General features: G+C 45.3%; 1 protein-coding gene across 28 annotated transcripts in view; it reads left to right on the forward strand.

Moving 5' to 3' along the window:
- The window catches only part of SYTL3 (synaptotagmin like 3), a 98,002-nt gene that overhangs the window by 43,103 nt on the left and 36,732 nt on the right, over window positions 1–18,167 (forward strand). For all 28 annotated transcript variants that reach the window (XM_069598818.1, XM_069598819.1, XM_069598828.1 and 25 more), the window contains one exon: window positions 17,752–17,803. In XM_069598818.1, coding sequence (XP_069454919.1) covers window positions 17,752–17,803 — 52 coding nt within the window. The remainder of the gene's footprint in view (window positions 1–17,751; window positions 17,804–18,167) is intronic.

The raw sequence follows: 18,167 nt of genomic DNA on the forward strand, positions 1-18,167 counted from the left end.
AGTATCTAGTGCTTACTTTCTTGAGTGTGTCTTTATGAAATTCTGTTTATTTTCAGGTATACAATTTTGCATATGCCTTTGTCTTAAAGAAAATGTGGCATCTTACAACGAATATTTTCTCCTCCCTACTCTCTTTAGGAGAAAAAGACAAAATCGATACCCACGAAAGTGTGCTGAGACGATTTTCAGAAGTAAATTTCCCTGATTGGATTGCTTGTCACATCCCTGACAGATTTTTGGACTGGCCCCTTTAAACCAGTTAGAACAGAAGCTATCAAGTCAGATTATGATTAATGCAGTGAAGTAAGAGCTTGACCTTCAGACATTTCGTTTCCACCCTGTGTTTCTAGGTGATAATCTTTTGGGGGTATGTTCTTGAATTTAGTCATTTTTTATTTCATGGTGCCTTTGGCTTTGTCCACAGCGGCGACTCAAAAATTGAATTGTTTAGACTGTGCAGGTTTCTTTGAAACCATCAATTCACCCCAGATATATATATATGTATCTCAAATATTCACAAAGAGACTAGAGTTTTCTTGCTGCTTTCTAGGCCCCAGTGGTCCTCCCAGGACCATTGCTGTGTGTTCGTCTTTCCCACACCCTCCACGCTCTGTCCGCCACCTCCTCACAGTGAGACCATCTACGTAGCCCACATCTTTGGTCCCAATTGTCAAGACCAACTTGCCATCCATCATCATTTTTCCTATTTAAATGAACACAATGGGAAACCAAGGTGAAATATTTGAACTGAGTGATTTCTGAATTAAGAATTCATACGTGGTACATAGATACACAATGGAATATTACTCAGCCATAAAAAGAAACAAAAATGTGTCATTTGTAGAGATGTGGATGGATCTAGAGACTGCCGTACACAGTGAAGTCAGACAGAAGAAAACAAATATCATATATTAATGCATATATGTGGAATTTGGATGAGTGCTACAGATGAGCCTATTCGTAGGGCCAGAGTAGAAACAGCAAATGTAGGGGACAGGCACGTGGGCGCCAAGGGAGAAAAAGGTGATGGGGTGGGATGAATGGGGATTTGGGGATTGACGTACATACATTACTGTGTATAAAATAGATAACTATGAGAATCTACTGTATAGCTCAGAGAACTCTACTCAGTGCTCTGTGGTGAACTGCATGGGAAGGAAATTTTAAAAAGAGGGGATACACACACACACACACACACACACACACACACACTTATAGCTGATTAACTTTGCTCTACTGTAGAAACACACATTGTAAAGTAGCTATACTCCAATAAAAGTTAATTTTTAAAAAAAGAACTCATATGTTTGCATGTTTAGACCAGACTACTGATTAGGGTAATTTCCAGGGAGTATCCTGACAATTAGACATTGAACTATTTATATGAATACATTTTTTAAGAGGCCAGACACATATATACTTAAACAATAAATCATTTTAAATTGCAAATTCCTCATTCACTTTTTCATTGTTGTAAAATATGCATAATACAAAATTTACTATTTTAACTAAAGTGTACAGTTCCATCAGTTCAGTCGTTCAGTCGTATCTGACTCTTTGTGACCCCATGGACTGGCCTCCCTGTCTATCACCAGCTCCCAGAGCTTGCTCAAACTCATGTCCATCAAGTCAGTGATGCCATCCAACCGTCTCGTCCTCTGTCGTCCCCTTGTCCTCCTGCCTTCAATCTTTCCCAGCTTCAGGATCTATTCCAATGAGTCAGTTCAAAGTATTGGAGCTTCAGCATCAGTCCTTTCAATGAATATTCAGGACTGATTTCCTTTAGGATGGGCTGGTTGGATCTCCTTGCACTTCAAGGGATTCTCAAGAGTCCCGCCCATACCACAGTTCAAAAGCATCAATTCTTTAGCGCTCAGCTTTCCTTATGGTCCATCTCTCACATCTGTTCATGAGTACTGGAAAAACCATAGCTTTGCCTAGATGGTCCTTTGTCGGGAAAGTAATGTCTCTGCTTTTTAAAATGCTGTCTAGTTTGATCATAGCTTTTCTTCCAAAGAGCAAGTCTTTTATTTCCTGGGTGCAATCACCATCTGCAGTGATTTTGGAGCCCAAGAAAGTAAAGTCTGTCACTGTTTCCATTGTTTCCCCATCTATTTGCCATGAAGTGATGGGACCAGATGCCGTGATCTTAGTTTTTTGAAGGATGAGTTTTAAGCCAGCTTTTTGACTGTCCTCTTTCACTTTCATCAAGAAGCTCTTTAGTTCTTCTTCACTTTATCCCATAAGGGTGGTGTCATCTGCATATCTGAGGTTATTGTTATTTCTCCTGGCAATTTTGATTCCAGCTTGAGCTTCATCCAGCCTGGCATTTCACATGATGTACTCTACATGGAAGTTAAATAAGCAGGATGACAATATACAGCCTTGACGTACTCCTTTCCCAATTTGAAACCAGCTTGTTGTTCCATGCCCGGTTCTAACTGTTGCTTCTTGACCTGCATACAGATTTCTCTACATACAGACCCGTAGCATTAAGTAAATTTTCATTGTTCTTTAACCATTACCAGCATCTATCTCTGGAACATTTTCCTCTTGCAGAACTGCAGCTCTCTACCCATTAAGCATCTCCTCTATCCCTTTTTCTCCCCACGTGCAGCCTCTGACCATCAGCCTTTCTACTTTCTGTTTCTATTATTTTGATTACTCTAAGCATCTCATATAAGTAGAATCATAATATATTTGCTCTTATTTTACTTAGCATGTCTTCAGTGTTTATCCATGTTGTAGCATATATCAGAATTTTATTCCTCTGTGAGGCTGAATGATATTCCATTGTATACATAGCCCACAGTTTGTGTATCCATTCATCTACATGTGGACGCTTGGGTTGCTTCTACCTTTGGGCTGTTGTGAATATGGTTCTGTGAACATTGATTTACAAATATCCATTCAAGTCCCTGCTTTCACTTCTGTTGTATTTATATCCAGAATTGGAGTTGCTAGATCAAGTGCTAATTCTACATTTAATTTTTTGAGGAATTGCCATATTGTTTTTTGGAGAAGGCAACGGCAACCCGCTCCAGTGTTCTTGCCTGGAGAATCCCAGGGACGGGGGAGCCTGGTGGGCTGCCGTCTATGGGGTTGCACAGAGTTGGACACGACTGAAGCGACTTAGCAGCAGCAGCAGCAACAGCACATTGTTTTTCCATAGCGGCGACTCCATTTTATGTGCCCACTGGGAACACACAGGAGTTCCGATTTCTCCGCATCTATGCCAACACTTGTTTGTTGTTGTTGTTTCCTTTGGTAAGAGTCATAATGGTGTGATGCGGTATCTCGCTGATTTTGTCTTTCAGTCAGCATTTATTGGGTATCTACAAGCCTGACATGTATTCAGTTCTATGCATGGATTCTTTTTTGATGATTTGATGCCTATTTATATAAATATTTAATATGTATATGTATCTATTTATATACATATAAATGAAATGCTCACCACAGTAAGGTTTGTTAACACACCCTTCGCTTCACATAAGTACCATTTGTTGTTGATGGTATGGTGACTAGTGCTCTACTCAGAGCAACCTTCAAGTGTACAAACTGTTAACTGTAGTCATCATAGCCAGTAGACATTAGATCCCCAGAACTTACTCGTCTTATAGCTGAAACTTGGTGCGCTCTGGTGAGCCACCCCCATTTCCCACCCACCCCAGCCCGCGGCTCCTGGCAGCCAGCACCCTGCTTCCTTTCTGCAAGTTCAGTGGTTTTTGACTCCACATTCAACTGACATCATGTGGTATTTGTCTTTCTCGGACTTGTTTCACTTAGCATAGTGCCATCAGGTCTTGCCATATTGTTGCAAATAACAGGATTTCCTTTTTATGGCTGAATAATATTTCATTGTATATATACCTCATTATCTCTATTTCATTCACCTCTCAGTGGCCACATAGGTCATCTCCATGTCTTGACTGTCGTGAATAATGCTGTGATGAACACCGAAGTGCCAATGTCTCTTTGAGATGGTAATTTCATCTCTTTTGGAGGTAAACTCAGAGCTGGGATTGCTGGATCACTGTAGCTCTACTTTTTAAAGAGATAAACCAAGGAAACGCCATCCTCTTCTCCTTAGTGGCTGCATCACTGTGGCTTTGACGTGCATTTCTCTAATGATTAGTGATGTTGAATATCTCCTCATCTGCTTCTTGAGCCATTTCTGTGTCTTCTTTGGAGAAATGTATACTCAAGTCCTTTTGTTGTTCAGTCACTAAGTTGTGTCTGACTCTGACCCCATGGGCTGCAACATGCCAGTCTCCTCTGTCCTCCACCATCTCCCAGAGTTTGCTCAAATTCGTGTCCATTGCTCGGAGAAGGCAATGGCACCCCACTCCAGTACTCTTGCCTGGAAAATCCCATGGGTGGAGGAGCCTGGTGGGCTGCAGTCCATGGGGTCACTAAGAGTCGGACACGACTGAGCAACTTCACTTTCACTTTTCACTTTCATGCATTGGAGAAGGAAATGGCAACCCACTCCAGTGTTCTTACCTGGAGAATCCCAGGGACAGGAGAGCCTGGTGGGCTGCTGTCTATGGGGTCACACAGAGTCGGACACGCCTGAGGCAACTTAGCAGCAGCAGCATGTCCATCTCGTCCTTTGCTGTCTCCTTCACCTTTTGCTTGCACTCTTTCCCAGCATCAGATAAGGGTCTTTTCCAATGAGTTGGCTCTTCACATCAGGTCGCCAAAGTATTGGAACCTCAGCTTCAGCATCAGTCTTTCCAATGAGTGTTCAGGGTTGATTTCCTTTAGGATTGATTAGCTTGATCTCCTTGCAGTCCAAAGGACTCTCAACAGTCTTCTCCAGCATCACAGTTCGAAAGCATCAGTCTTCAGTGTTCAGCCTTCTTTATGGTCCAACTCTTTATTTATTTATTTTAATTGAAGGCTAATTTCTTTACAATATTGTAGTGGTTTTTGCCATACACTGACATGAATCAGCCATGGGTGTACGTGTGTCCCCCATCCTGAACCCCCTCCCACCTCCCTCCCCATCCCGTCCCTCAGGGTTGCCCCAAGTGCACTGGCTTTGAGTGCCCTGTTTAATGCGTTGAACTTGAGCTGGTGACCTCTTTCATATATAGTAACATACATGTTTCTTTTTTTTTTTTTTAGTAACGTACATGTTTCAATGCTCTTCTTTCAAATCATCCCACCCCCACCTTCTCCCACAGAGTCCAAAAGTCTGTTTTTATATCTGTGTCTCTTTTGCTGTCTCACATATAGGGCAATCATTACCATCTTTCTAAATTCCATATATATGCATTAATGTGCTGTATTGGTGTTTTTCTTTCTGACTTACTTCAGTCTGTGTAATAGGCTCCAGTTTTATCCACCTCATTAGAACTGATTCAAATGCATTCTTTTTAATAGGTGAGTAATAGTCTATTGTGTATATGTACCACAGCTTTCTTATCCCTTCGTCTGCTGATGGACATCTAGGTTGCTTCCATGTCCTGGCTATTGTAAACAGTGCTGTGATGAACACTGGGGTACACGTGTCTCTTTCAATTCTGGTTTCCTCGGTGTGTATGCCCAGCAGTGGGATCTCTGGGTCATATGGCAGTTCTGTTCCAGTTTTTTAAGGAATCTCCACACTGTTCTCCATAGTGGCTGTACTAGTTTGCACTCCCACCAACAGTGTAAGAGGGTTCCTTTTTCCCTGCACCGTCTCCAGCATTTACTGTTTGTAGACTTTTTGGTAGCAGCCATTCTGATGGTCCAACTCTTATATCCATACATGACTACTGGAAAAACCCTCGCTTTGACCATACAGACCTTTGACCATACACTTTGTCAGCAAAGTGATGTCTCTTTTTAATATGCTGTCTAGGTTTGTGATAGCTTTCCTCCCAGGGAGGAAGCATCTTTTAATTTCATGGCTGCAGTCACCATCTGCAGTGATTTTGGAGCCCAAGAAAATCAAATCTGTCACTGCTTCCATTGTTTCCCCATCTATTTGCAATGAAGTGATGGGGCCAGATGCCATGATCTTAGTTTTCTTGAACGTTTAGTTTCAAGCCAGCTTTTTCACTCTCCTCTTTCATCCTCATCAAGAGACTCTTTAGTTCCTCTTCACTTTCTTCCATTAGAGTGGGATTATCTGCATATCTGAGGTTGCTGATATTTCTCTTAGCAATCTTCTTTTTCAATGTACATGTCTTATTATTATTGAATATCACCCTGATAATTCAATCTCTTTTTGCAGTTCTTGTGCGTTTCTCCTTAACTCACATTAATTTCAAAATTTGATCCTAGAGAGCTGAATTAGAGATAGCTTTAGGACCTGTTGATTTAAAAGAAGAATTTGAGAACAGTCAAGTAAAAGCTGAAGCACACTTTTAAGTCCAGCTGAGCTTAACACTAATAACAGTTTAAAAGATAGTATCCACCACCCATCAAACACCATCACTGATACTAATGTAGGATGTAAGTGAAAGACATAAAGGCCTTTTTGCGGAAAACATGTTTATAACTCTTAACATGCAGGATTATAAAAATCGAACTACATTTTTCACATTTACTATTGCAAGCTTTAATGAAATATCATCATTTCTTGTGATTCTCCCCGCAGTCTTGATTTCAGCTTGTGATTCATCCAGCCTGGCATTCCACATTATGTACTTTGCATATAAGTTAAATATATATCCAAGGTGACAGTATACACCTCAGTGTACTCCTGTCCCAATTTTGAACCAGTCTGTTGTTCCATGTCCAGTTCTAACTGTTGCTTCTTGACCTGCATACAGGTTTTTCAGGAGACAGGTAAAGTGGTCTGGTATTCCCACCTCTTTCAGAATTTTCCAGTTTGTAGTGATACACAGAGTCAAAAGCTTTAGCATAGTCAATGAAGCAAAATTAGATGTTTTTCTGGAATTCCCTTGCTTTTTCTATTATCCAACGAATGTTGGCAATTTGATCTCTGGTTCCTCTTTGTCTTTTCTAAATCCAGCTTGTACATCTGGAAGTTCAGGGTTCATATACTGTTGAAGCCTGGCTTGGAGAATTTTAGCATTACTTTACTAGCGTGTGAGATTAGTATAACTGTGCAGTAGTTTGAACATTCGTTGGCATTGCCTTTCTTTGGGATTAGAATGAAAACCTGACCTTTTTCAGTCCTGTGGCCACTGCTAAGTTTTCCAAATTTGCTGGCATATTGAGTGCAGCACTTTAACAGCATCATCTTTTAGGATTTGAATTAGCTCAGCTGGTATTCCATCACCTCCACTAGCTTTGTTTGCAATAATTGCTTCCTAAAGCCCTCTTGACTTCAGGTCCTTTGCCTGTATTTGAATTGGGTTGTTTGTTTCCTGAAAAAGAAGAAGAAAGCTGGAAGACTTCTACTTCCTGATTTCAAAACTTCTACAAAGCCACAGTAATCCAAAGAGTGAGGCACTGGAATAAGGACAGTTATGTGGGTTGGACTTTTTAAAAAGTGACTTTTTAAAATTGAAGTAGAATTGATGTACAATATTATGCAAGTTACAGGTGTACAGCATAGTAATTCAGTTTTCAAAGGTTACCTCCATTTATAGTTATTTTAAAATATTAGCTATATTTTCTGTGTTGTTTAGTCAGGAGATTTTGTTTGACAAGGGTGCCAATCTCATTCAATGGGGAAAGGAGATCCTCTTCAATAAAGGGTGCTAGGAAAACTGGATGTATCCATGTAAAAGAATGAAGTTGGACCCTTACCTAACACCATAAACAAAAATTAATTCACAGGATCAAAGACCTAAAAGTAAGAGCTAAAGTGTAAAATACTTAAAAGGCAACATAGAGGGGACAGTGACATATTCTGGGCTTTGATGGCCTCCCCGGTCGCTCAGCTAGTAAAGAATCTGCCTGCAATTCAGGAGACCCCAGTTCGATTCCTGGGTCAGGAAGAAACACTGGAGAAGGGAAAGGCTGCCCACACCAGTATTCTCAGGCTTCCCTGGTGGCTCAGCTGGTAAAGAATCCGCCTGTAATACTGGAGACCTGGGTTCGCTCCCTGGATTGGGAAGATCCCCTGGAGGAGGGAAAGGCTACCCACTCCAGTATTCTTGCCTGGAGAATTCCATCGACTTGTACGTATAGTCCGTGGGGTCGCAAAGAGTCGGACAAGACAGAGCGACTTTCACTTCACTTCACAATGATTTTTAATTTTTTGAAATGTATTTATGGCTGTGTTGGGTCTTTGTTGCTGCTCACAGACGTTTTCTAGTTGCGGGGAGCGGGACTCCTCTTCCTCGCAGTGCCTGCGCTTCTCGCTGCCGTGGCTTCTCTTGCTGCGGAGGGCAGGCTCTAGAGAGCAGGCTCTGTAGTTGTGGCATGGGGACTTAGTTGCCCGAGACATGTGGAGTCTTCGCGGGTCAGGGACTGAGCCCATGTCCCGTGCATTGGCAAGGGATTCTTAACCAGTGGGCCACCAGGGAAGTCATGATTTCTTTTTGTAATTGAAGTATGGTTCACTTATACTGTTGTGTTTCAGGTGTACAGCAAAGTGACTCAGTTTCACACACGTTTGTGTCTGCTAGTTGTTCAGTTGTGTCCGACTTTTCGCGACCCTATGGACTGTAGCCCACCAGGTTCCTCAGTCTGTGGGATTTACCAGGCAAGAATACTGGAGTGGGTTGCCGTTTCCTCCTCCAGGGATCGAACCTGGGCCTCCTGCGTTACAGGCAGATTCTTTACTATCTGAGCCACCAGGAAGTCCAGTTTCATATATATATATATAATTTCAGATTCTTTCCTGTTATAGGTTAACACAAGATACTAAATATAGTTCCATGTGCTGTGTAGTAGGTCCTTGTTTATCTGCTTTATATACAGTAGTGTGTATCTGTTAATCCCAAACTCCTAGTTTTTCCCTCCTCCCCCTTCCTCTTTGGTAACCATAAGTTTGTTTCCTTTGTCTGTGAATCTGTTTTGTAAATAAGCTCATTTGTAATTGAGGAAAAAAGATTTCACATAGAAGTGATTACATATGTTACTTGTCTTTTTCTTTGACTTTCTTTGCTTAGTATGATAATCTCTAGGTCTGTCCACCTTGCTGCAGATGGCATTATTTCATTTCATTGTTTCCTTTCATGGTTAAGTAACAGTCCATTGTATACACACCCCACACCTTCTTTATCCGTTCATCTGCTGATGGACGCTTGGGTTGTTCCCAGGTCTTGGCTATTGTGAATAGTGCTGCTATGAACACTGGGGTGCATGTATCTTTTTGCATTAGTTTTCTCTAGACATATGCCTGTGTTGTGCTAATACCATGCTGTTTTGATTACTGAAGCTTTGTAGTATAATCTGAAGTCTTGGGAGGACAATGATTTCTTATATATGACACCAAAGGCAAAGGCAACCCCCCCAAAAAAAATAGATAAACTGGACTTCATGGAAATGAAAAAGTTTTGTGCATCAAAGAATACTGTCAACAGAATAAAAAAGGAAAGCCATGAAATGGGAGGAAATATTTGGAAATCACATATAAAGAATTAATATCTAGGATCTTTAGGACAGAACTCTTGAGACCTACTTCAGTTTTTAGAGAAAATTAGAGGCTGTGGAGAAGCAGTTTATACCTGATTATTCTCAGGTTCAGCCAGCCCAGGCCAGTTATCTTCAACCTTAGGTGTCTCTTTGTGGAAGAGTTACTACCCTGCTCTTGAGGATCGTTATTAACATAGAAGCCATTCAGAACTTCTGCTGCTAGGATGCAGGGAGCTTAATTAAAGGGGAAAAAGTGTTTTCTTTCCTGCAGCTAGGCAGAAGAGTAATATCTGGTTGCAGAAGGCCACTGCGTGTGCCCCACGTTCTGCCCACGGGGTTATAAGCCTGTTGTTAGTCTCTGTTCTTCTGAAAGGCGCCTGTGGCGGATTCATGGCCATGTACTGGGTCTCCTTCCATCCTAGAGTGGTGTCTCGGCCCCAGTGCCACCTAAGCTCAGTTCAGTTCAGTCACTCAGTCGTGTCTGACTCTTTGTGACCCCATGAATCGCAGCACGCCAGGCCTCCCTGTCCATCACCAACTCCTGGAGTTCACACAGACTCACGTCTGTCAAGTCGGTGATGCCATCTAGCCATCTCATCCTCTGTCGCCCCCTTCTCCTCCTGCCCCCGATCCCTCCCAGTATCAGAGTCTTTTCCAATGAGTCAACTCTTCACATGAGGTGGCCAAAGTACTGGAGTTTCAGCTTTAGCAATACCTACAAAGGCTCTGGAATCCAACCCTGAAACCGTTTGTGATAGGATATCATGGTTCTTCACATTCTAAGGGATTTTTAGGTCAAATTTTTGGAAAGATTTTTTTCCATTTTGCATAAGTGAGCCAAAGATTTGTTTAAAACTGCATTGTCCTAGGGACCTTTTCTTTCCTATGAAAGATGAAAGTCCTAAAACACCTTACCATTGTCTAACGCTGCCTCCTGCCCCAGCCTCTGGTTTTAGTCACCTTTTTCTAGCAGCCCTCCGACTGTCACATACAGTTGTGCAGGTTGGGCACTGTGCAAGGGGGCCACCTAGGCACAGCAGAATGTGTTATTCTAACAAAATCCATATATTACAGCCAACTTCTAGGGCAGACAAAGCATCCTGATGGAGTGTATTTGCATAGTTCCCAGGGAGGCTTTGTGTGAGTAACCCCTACTTGTGCTTTGCTTTGATGCTGGGAAAGATTGAAGGCAGGAGGAGAAGGGGACGACAGAGGATGAGATGGTTGGATGGCTTCATTGACTCAATGGACATGAGTTTGAGCAAGCTGCAGGAGATGGTGAAGGACAGGGAGGCCTGGCATGCTGCAGTCCATGGGGTCACAGAGTCAAACACAACTTAGTGACTAAATGGCAACAACAATGTATAAAACAGGTAGCTGATGAGAACCTACCGTCTTGCTCAGGGCACTCTACTCAATGCTCTGTGATGCCCTAAATGGGAAGAAAATCTGAAAAGAGAGGATACATGTGTACATATAGCTGATTCGCCTTGCTGTACAGCAGAAACTAGCGCAACACTGCAGGGCAACTGTATAAAGAAGATTTAAGAATAGGGGTAAGGCAGGTGCTTATAAGAAACCCTGTAGAATGGATGCCCACCTTGAACCAGGCTCTACTTTGACTTTGGCCAAGCACACCAGCTGCCCACCAGCCAGCACCCTGGACTACAGGTCCTGCTGCAGATGCCACACACTGCCACCCTGATGCCTCTCTGGGGTGCTGAGGTCCCCGGGAAAGAGCGCAGAGGGCAGACTCTCTGCAATGCCCCAGTACAGCTCAGTCAGCCAGCTCCATCACATGGTCATAGCTGGCTGAGGGGCCCCAGGCCTTGAATCACGGGATTGGTGCGGCTTAGTCTTCTTATATGATCATTAACCTCCTCTCCAACAGTGTAAGGCCCCACAGCAGCCCTGCACTATGGAAAGTCATGGAACTCAGATAGCTGTGGAGTGAACAGAGTCTTCAAGCAGAAGGTGGCCTGACTCACAGCTTTCCTAGTGAGTCAGCTCTTTGAATCAGGTGGTCAAAGTATTGGAGCTTCAGCATCAGTCCTTCCAGTGAATATCCAGTTGACTTCCTTTAGGATAAACTGGTTTGATCTCCTTGCTGTCCAGGGATTCTCGAGAGTCTTCTCCAGCATCACGGTTTGAAGGCATCAGTTCTATACATAGCAGTGTATATATGTCAAGGCCAATTTCCCAATCCATCCCACCCCCCTTTCCCCACTTGTCCATACTTTTGCTCTCTAGTCTTATGCCTCTATTTCTGCTTTGCAAATAGGCTCATCTGTACCATTCTTCTAGATTTCACATAAGTGTGTTAATATATGATACTTGTTTTTCTCTTTCTGACGTCACCTTTTTTTTTAGAGAAGTGGATATTAAAGTAGTTGCCGTATATCCGGTGGCACACAGACGTGTAATGACTTGCCACAGACACCCTGTGCCAGTCGGAGGCTGGTTTTGGATCTAGAAGCCTCTGCTCTGCCCTGTGGTTCATGGGGATGCCTACTGCTCCATAAGTTCCTGCTTATGAGCAGAGGCTGTGTCCCCTGACTCTTATCTCTGAAAAGAGCCATGTGTATTATACACAACGAATGTGAATGAATGGACGAAATTATGCGGAAGCCAAGTGGTGAAAAAAATGACCTTGTTTTATATGTATCTGGTACAGCTCGAGTGAGGTCACACTTATTGCTAAAATAGCATTAGTTACTATTGTTGTCATATTTATTATAAACCCCCTCTGCTTGGCAAGCCCTCTGGTGCTGGCAACACTGACGAGGCCCGTGTCCTCAAAGGGTTCACCGTCTAGCGGGGGAGACAGATGTATATGCCAGCAGTTAACAGGGCATCAGAGGAATTTTAAAGCAACTGCGCCTGGCAACCACGAGACGAGCCTGGTGAGTCAGGTCTAGAGAATAAACCACTAGACAGAACGCGGAGGCACGAAGTGGTGTGAAGTGGTGCCGTCCAGTGGCGGTGGGGCTTCTAGGAAGTTCAGTTTCACCAAGACCTGCAGCGGGTGGCAAGGAGAGGTGAGTGCTGGATCACACGGGACCTCTGAGATGGCTCTCTCCAGCTGCTGTAACAAAGTACAGTGACCTAGGTGGCTTGAAACAGCAGAAAGGTATTGTCTCTCAGCTCTGGAGGTTGAAAGTCCAAAGCCAAGTTTCCGAGGTGCCCGTTTCCTCTGCTGGCTTTCCGGAGAATCCCTCCCTGCCCCTCCGGCGGTCCTCGGTGTCCCTGGCTTGTAGACGCCTCGCTCCAGCCTCTGCCTCTGTGGTTGTGCTGCCGTCTTCACCCCATCCTCCCTCTGTGCGTGTCTGCCCCTCTGTCCACATGTCCCCATTTTGCAAGGACACCAGTTGTGTTGGATCAGGACCCACCCGGATGACCTCACCTGAGCTCCATCTGCAAAGACTCCTGTCTCCAAGGGCGGTTACATTCACAGTTGCCTAGGGGGAGGGCTTCAGCGTATCTTTTCTCCGGGAATGCAACTCAACCCAAAGCAGCTCTGTGTGTTGGCTGAAGAAGCTGCGAAGGCTGGGAACTGCAAGCCAAGGACAGGACCTGGAGCGTGCTTTGGAGGGTGAGGGGCAGTGGGGAGAGGCAGCTCTGGCGGGTGCTGGCAACGCTTGCTGCTGGCCACTCGCTGCCCCACCAGAGGCTGGACGCCGCAATCACAGGCCTTGTTTCTTAAGCAGGATAAGATACGCATGACAAGTACAAACCACTTATAAAATTCAGACAGGATTAAGAATTTTCAGGGACTTGGTCATTGGTTTACGTGTGGTGGTTCCCCACAGAAAAAGCCCTTGCTTTTTGTTATGAACATTTCAAACACGAGCTAGAGCAGAGAGAAGGTCAGCCCCTCATATGGTCACTGGCCCGCTGCCCTCACTTTGCTGTGTCTGGCTTTGTAGGCAAGTTGTCACGTGAATGCCAGCTTTTTTGTCATTTATAATGTTGGGCCCATTACGCAGTCCGCTATGCTTTGGGGGCAGGAGGAGAAGGGGGTGACAGAGGATGAGGTGGTTGGATGGCATCAACTCAGTGCACATGAGTTGGAGCAAACTTTGGGAGACAGTGAAGGACAGGGGAGCCTGGAGTGCTACAGTCCATGGGGCTCGCAAAGAGTCAGACACGACCGAGCGAGTGAACAGGAGCACAGTCCCCGTGAGCCTAGGTTTTCACTTACAGAGTTGAGACGGCGCCTGGTGACGCCCCACAGCAAATGCAGTCAGAGTGTCCCACACAGCCCCTGGCAGACAGTCAGCTTTGAGGATAATAAATGTCTCTCTGACTTTCTGAATGTGCCTGAAGCCTAGAACCCTGGGACCCGGACCCACAGCTGCTCTCGGTAAAGCCTAAGGAGGCCGCCAGAGTGGGACCTCAACCTGCCAGTCAGGAGACCTCGGGGGGCATCTTTCCATGAGCATTTCCCCATAGTCATTATGCGAATTAAAAAATAAGGTAACAAAAAATAAATGTTGAGTGCTTTTTAAGGAAAGCCCCTGGTAAGAAATGACTGAGGAGTAGAAGAGAGAAAAGCAGTGAAGTGGTGATATGCAGGGACAGAGCCCCGGGCTGCTCCTCAACCTCACCGCCCCGGGCGCCTCCGTGGGGCTGGGGGTGCGCCTGGGACTCTGCATTGCTCATTAGCTCCCTGCTGAGAGCTGCCCCCCAACACCTGGAGGAAAAAGAGCGTGAGGCACCCTGGCTCCCCTGAGCCAAGCCTGTCCCTCTGCCCGTTCTTGTAACTCCCATGAGCTGAGAATGAGTTTTGCATATCTTAATGGTTAGAAATCAAAAGAAGAACTTTTGTGAGACATAAAAAATTGCAACCTAGACAGCATATTAAAAAGCAGAGACATTACTTTGCCAACAAAGGTCTGTCTAGTCAAAGCTATGGTTTTTCCAGTAGTCATGGCTGAATGTGAGAGTTGGACCATAAAGAAAGCTGAGCCCCAAGAATTGATGCTTTTGAACTGTGGTGTTGGAGAAGTCTCTTGAGAGTCCCTTAAACTGCAAGGAGATCAAACCAGTCCATCCTAAAGGAATCTTCATTGGAAGGACTGATGCTGAAGCTGAAACTCCAATAATTTGGCCACCTGATGCGAAGAACTGACTCATTTGAAAAGACCCTGATACTGGGAAAGATTGAAGGCAGGAGGAGAAGGGGATGACAGAGGATGAGATGGTTGGATCGCATCACCAACGCGATGGACACGAGTTTGAGTAAACTCCGGGAGTTGGTGATGTGGAGGCCTGGTGTGCTGCAGTCCATAGGGTTGCGAGGAGTCAGACATGACTGAGCAACTGAACTGAACTGAAAAATTACAAGAAATTCAGATTTCAACGTCCATTATCAGAACACAGACACACCCACTCTTTAACACGATGGGTGCAGTCACAAGCGCACAGTTGAGCAGGTGGGACAGAGAAGGTACAGAGCCTGGAATACTGGCCATTTGGACTTTACAGATAGGGTGTGTCGATGCCTAGGGTGGTGGTTCCCAGTGCTGCCAGCAGGGGGCAGCATAAAGCCATGTGTGTGGGCCCAGCCTCCCGGGGTTCAGAAAGGGTATTTAGGAATGTGATCGGGAGACCAAGCTGAGGTTTAGGAGGGAGGTACAGGCCTGGGGTAGAAAGGCAATTAGCGAGGGGAGTGAGTGGAGAACGCCCAGGGTAAGTAGTGCAATGGGGCACCCTCCTTAAGGGCTGGTGTGAGAGTGGACCCCCAGGATGGAGGCCCAGGTGTGGGCGGCAGGGAGCCGCTAGAGGGTTGCAGGTGGTGGGGAGAAGGAGCATCGCTTTGGGGAGGGGGGCTGCCACCTGGTGGTCGTGCCTCTGGGCAGCAGTCCCAACAGGCCACGACTGGGAGGATGAGGGGCCAGCTGAGCTGTGACCAGTCCCCGCCCCCCTGCCCCTTGACCCCCAGGGCTCAGAACTGCCCCTCCCTTGGAGTCTGCCTCTGGCCCAGGACAGGCTGGATGAGCAGTGTCTCTGTCTAATCTCCCTCTTTCTCCTGCTTTTCTCTGCTTTCGCAGTGACAGGGCCCTCGGTGCACTCGGGGTGGCTCCTTCAGATTCCAGCCTGTCTTCTTCCCCGAGGCTCCTGCAGATGCGAGCCTTCACTCTTTACAAGCTGGCTCCACTGGTTTAGCGCTCAGCCTTCGGGGTGAGGCCCTTTTTATTTTTAAAGGGTTGTTTTGTAGTCAGACAGGGAAGAGGCTCACTCCTGTTAGAGTCTGGTGAGCACCACGGTGAACCCCAGAAAATGCACATGGACAGGTGGCCTTACGGTTTGAAATGTGATTTCAGGGCTCACCCATCACCTGAGCCCCCCAGGTTAGGACCCCTAACTGGCAGTGGGCATCGTCCCTGTAGCTCACACGGTAAAGAATCTGCCTGCAATGCAGAAGACCTGGGTTTGATCCCTGGGTTGGGAAGATCCTCTGGAGAAGGGAATGGCTACCCACTCCAGTATTCTTGCCTGGAGAATCCCATGGACTTGGTGGGAGGGGGGTGATCAGATCAGGGTCTGCTGGGGGGTTAGCCATCCCCAGTTTTAAGGTTTGGGGCTTGATATCAGAGTACTTTGCCCCCCACCCAAACACACCCCCCACCCCACGACAGAGGATGAGATGGTTGGATGGCATGTAATTCCTGATTGTCTTACTACCCCGCCCCCGCTGCCCTTCCTCCTGTCTTATGGAGATGATGAAATACTTAAGTCTTTCTTTATAGCCTTCTGAAGAAAAGTTATGACAAACCTAGACAGTGTATTAAAAAGCAGAGGCATCACTTTGCCGACAAAGGTCTGCCTAGTCAAAGCTATGGTTTTTCCTGTAGTCATGTACAGATGTGAGAGTTGGACCACAGAGAAAGCTGAGGGCCAAAGAATTGATGCTTTTGAACTGTGGTGTTGGAGAAGACTCTTGAGAGTCCCTTGGACTGCAAGGAGATCAAACCAGTCTGTGCTAAAGGAAATCAGTCCTGAATAGTCATTGGAAGGACTGAAGCTGAAGCTCCAATCCTTTGGCCACCTGATGCGAAGAGCTGAGTCATTGGAAAAGCCCCTGATGCTGGGAAAGATTGAAGGCGGGAAGAGACGGGGACGACAGAGGATGAGATGGTTGGATGGCATCACTGACTCAATGGACATGAGTTTGAGCAAACTCCAGGAGATGATGAAGGACAGGGGAGCCTGGCGTGCTGCAGTCCATGGGGTCACAAAGAGTCGGACACGACTGAGCGACTGAACTGCATCGACAGGAAAGCCTTCCGAAGGCACAACACAGGAGCTGCTCTAACCTCCGAGGACCACGCATCTGGCCATTCTCAGCTGTGTGCCGGGCACTCTGGAGGCTGCTGGGGAACTTCCCTGAGAGAATCCACTTCTGGTCTCCAGGCTGGGCCAGTGAGCTGACCTCACCCTGTGCACTGGGCTGGGAAACATTGTGTTCACAGGACTGTGGGCTTAGAGAGGGCTATTTTTGGGGTCTTAGTACAGCACATCATAAAATCCCCTTTCCTTGAAACAAAAAGAGTACTATATCAGATGGAGTCTTATTTAGGAAATTATTAGCCTCTATAACTAGAAATAAGTAGATTACATTTTTTAAAAGATTAGTTCAATCTCCGTAACAAAGAATGTTTAAAGGAATATAGTCAGTCCATTATGAAATGTTTGCAGAGGACAACTGGAAGCTTAGAAGCTTGAAGTGTTTTTCAAATGATCCAGAATTTAAAAGTCTAATTCAGCATCAACTTTCAGTAAAAGCAATCGTTTCCAGCAAGTATGGTCTCATACTGTGTGTGGGTGTATGTGTGTGTGGAACGTCAGCTTTAGGTGGAATATAATTTAGGTAACACAAAATTCACCTGCTTAAATGTACGGTTTCGATTTTTTGGTAAAATGTACAGAGTCCCAGGTGGCTCAATGGTAAAGAATCCACCTGCCAAATCAGAAGCAGATGGAGACACAGGTTCGATCCCTGGATCAGGAAGATCCCCTGGAGGGGGAAATGGCAACCCACTCCAGTATTCTTACCTGAAAAACTCCATGGACAGAGGGGCCTGGGGTTTCAAAGAGTCGAATATGAGTGAGCAACAGCACACGCCCCAAAATGGTCTCTTGCTTTTTAATCACAAGATGCAGTTAGGAAAATAATAATTTTAACGTATTATATCCTGTATTTCCATCATCTGCATTGTATTCTTACTAATAAATGACCTCTACCGATATCTCTTCCAGGCAAGCACGAGACAGCCGGAGCAAAGCTCTTGCAATCTTATCAGAAGCTGAGGTGAGTGCTGTCAGAGGCCAGGCTGTCCTGTGCCCTCGGGGCTGGAGCACAGAGGACTCACTCAAAGAACGTATAAGTCTCCTGACTTTCAGATGTCACTGCTTTGGAATGTACCTTAAAAAAAAAAAAGATGATAAAAAGTGCCTGGAGAAGATTCAGAGATATTTCCACATTCTTATGAAAAGCTAGAAGGGTCGAGCATAGGATTTTCTCACAAGACATTTTGTGTCTTGAAACTTTGGGTAGGTTTTCGGGAAACGAAATGTTGTTTTTGATGGCATGTCCAACGAAATTCAGGACTTCCCGGGTGGCTCAGTGGTAAAGAATCAGCCTGCCATTGCAGGAGACGAAAGAGACTCGGGTT

The sequence above is a fragment of the Ovis canadensis genome, chromosome 8 (assembly GCF_042477335.2).
Source record: "Ovis canadensis isolate MfBH-ARS-UI-01 breed Bighorn chromosome 8, ARS-UI_OviCan_v2, whole genome shotgun sequence".
Classification (NCBI taxonomy): domain Eukaryota; kingdom Metazoa; phylum Chordata; class Mammalia; order Artiodactyla; family Bovidae; genus Ovis; species Ovis canadensis.